General features: G+C 66.1%; 1 protein-coding gene across 1 annotated transcript; it reads left to right on the plus strand.

Moving 5' to 3' along the window:
* Positions 1-17: 17 nt before the first annotated feature.
* H696_02491 (hypothetical protein) lies at positions 18-1,604 on the plus strand (the record flags this gene model as incomplete). Its single annotated transcript, XM_009496399.1, has 3 exons — positions 18-656; positions 854-1,223; positions 1,489-1,604. The coding sequence occupies 3 exons, from the start codon at positions 18-20 to the stop codon at positions 1,602-1,604; spliced, it is 1,125 nt and encodes a 374-aa protein (XP_009494674.1).
* Positions 1,605-2,500: the final 896 nt, after the last annotated feature.

Raw genomic sequence — 2,500 nt, forward strand, 5'->3', positions numbered from 1 at the left:
CTCCCCCGCACCCTCCAATGATGCTCACCCTCTGTCCCCCAGTCGTCGACCTTTCTCTCGACACGCTGCAGCTCCTGTCCGACAGCCCGGAGGTCCAGCCGACCATGCTCAAGGAGCCCGGCCTGCTGGCGGCGTTGGACCGCGTCATTGCCGTCGGCTCGACTGACGAGCAGCGCAGCCGCGCCACCCTGATCAAGAACAATCTCCGCTCGACAGCCTCGCGCCCGGGCGCCGGCACGCCCTCCGGCCCCGGCAAGCAGGCCGGCCCCGGCATGTCGGCCAGCTCGCCCGCCCTGAATGCCTCGACTTCCTCCTCCTCGGCCGCGGCCTCCTCCGCCTCTTCCTCCTTCTCGACGACGGCGGCCTCCAGCGGGGAGGAGGCCCTGCCGCACGGCGCACCGGGCACCTCCTCCAGCCGGACCTCCTACTTTACTAATTACACCGGCGCCGGCGAGTCGGGCCATGTGTTCAGCACCGGCATCGGGGGTGCCTCGCGCGGCGCTGGCATCCGTCCTGGCGGCATGTCCGGCATCATCAACAAGACCTCCCTGATGGACCGCGGTGCTGGTGGCGGCTTCGGCGGTGCCGGCTTCAATGGCATGGAGTCCGGTCACTCGACTTTCGGCGGTGCCGGCCTCAACCGGCCTGGTGGCGGGGTGCGTATGCATCACCAAAGCACATGTGTGCTGTGCCCGTCCAGGCGCACATATTCCATGCCCGAGGGAGCCTTTCGGGGTCCTCCTGTCCTCATCTCTCGGCGGCGCTCCTCTCCCACTGTGTGATTGACCTTTCCCGTGCATCCCGCATCCCGCATCCCGCATCCCGCATCCCGCATCCCGCATCCCCGGCTCAGATCCCCGGCGCTGGTCCCAGCGTTTTCTCCGCCTCTTTCAAGGCCGCCCGCAGCTACACCCTTCATATGGAGTCCTTGGTGGACCCGGCCATGCGAGGGCTTGTCGAGAAGGCCCTGGTTTCGGTTCGGGGGATCATCTCCTTCACGGTGGACCCGCGCACGTGCCGGATCACCGTGCGCGCCCGGTCGGACTTCCCCCTGGAGGCTCTCTTCGCCTGCATCCTGACCATCGAGGTGGATAACCCCTCGCTGCTGAATGTCCAGCAGGTGGTCCGCGCGGCCGACGGCACCGAGACCCTGGTCGAGCCGGACTGCCCGAAGGACGACGAAGGCCCCTACGTGCCGGGGTACTTCGACGACGATGACTACGGTACGGGCGCCCTGTCTGGTGGTGTGGCGGTGCTCATTGTGCATGGTGTTCCCTTTGCCCGCTGTCTCCTCCTCTCCTGGTGGCTGGTCTTTCCTCCCATCCTCCTCTTCCTCCTCCTCCTTCTCTTGCTTACACACGCACACGCACACGCACACGCACACGCACACGCACACGCACACGCACACGCACACGCACACGCACACATGCACGGCCTGCCGCCACGATGCTCTTCCCGGTCGTGTCTCTCCCCGCCACATCCACCCAGACAACGAGACCAAGGCGAAGTCGGCCGTCTCGCACCAGAACGTGTCCCAAGGCGGCGCCGGCGGCGATGGCCTCCTATCGTCGATCGGCTCCTTCATCACCAACTTCTGGGGCTGAGAGCGAGCGAGACAGAGAGCAAGAGGGCGGGGGGGGGGACGCTAAGCGAACGAGAAGTACCAAAGACACAGAGGAACCCCGAGGGCCGCTTTTCCCCATATCCCCCTCGCATGGGGGAGCAAATCGAGGCAGGGCAGAAAGAGAGTTCCAGGGCGACAGAGCCGGCCCCCGGGGGAGGGGAAGCCGGCCGGCTGGCTGGCCGCGCCCTCTCCTCCCTCGCCGAGATTCGCGCACGCACGCACGCACATTTGTCCGCCCCTCTTACGTCCATCTCTCCCCCCTTGCCAACGATTCGTCGTCCTCTTCTCCCGCTCTTTCTTCCGGCCTCCTCCTTCCAGCTCCTCTCCTCTTCCCTCCCTCCCTCCCTCCCCCCCCCCTATCTTCCACACATTTTTTATCAGTCCTTGTCCAGTTTCCCTCTGTGGCCAATCGTCTCCCTCCCTTCCTCCCCTCCGAGATGACCCCCTTCTCCTTCCTTCTCTCCCCCGTGCGGGTGTTTCCCCCCCCCCCCTCCCTGGGGAGAATGTACGGCATTTCCTCTCCTCCCTGTGTCTTCGCCGTTGATCTCGTGTGCCTCCCTCGGTTTCTGGCATCAGCCTTTGCCTCCGCCTCGAGGGGGGGTGGGCTGCCAGATCGGCGCATGTCACGGCATCACCGTCGCATGTGTACATCTCCCCCCCCCCCTACCTTGGTGGTTTCCTGTTTCCCCCCGAGGCCAGGGCGGGGGACCGGGCAGCTGTGGCGATGCAGACCAGCGGGGGATGGGGTTTCCCGGGCGAGCTTGGTGTGGGCATGTGAATGGGGGCAAATGCGCATGCTTGTGGGTGCCGTTGGAGTGGCTTCGGTGGCAGCACAAGCAGCTGGTTGACGCCCTGGCAGCCTGTCCTGCCACCCGG

This window comes from Fonticula alba (genome assembly GCF_000388065.1).
Source record: "Fonticula alba strain ATCC 38817 unplaced genomic scaffold supercont2.3, whole genome shotgun sequence".
Lineage (NCBI taxonomy): Eukaryota > Rotosphaerida > Fonticulaceae > Fonticula > Fonticula alba.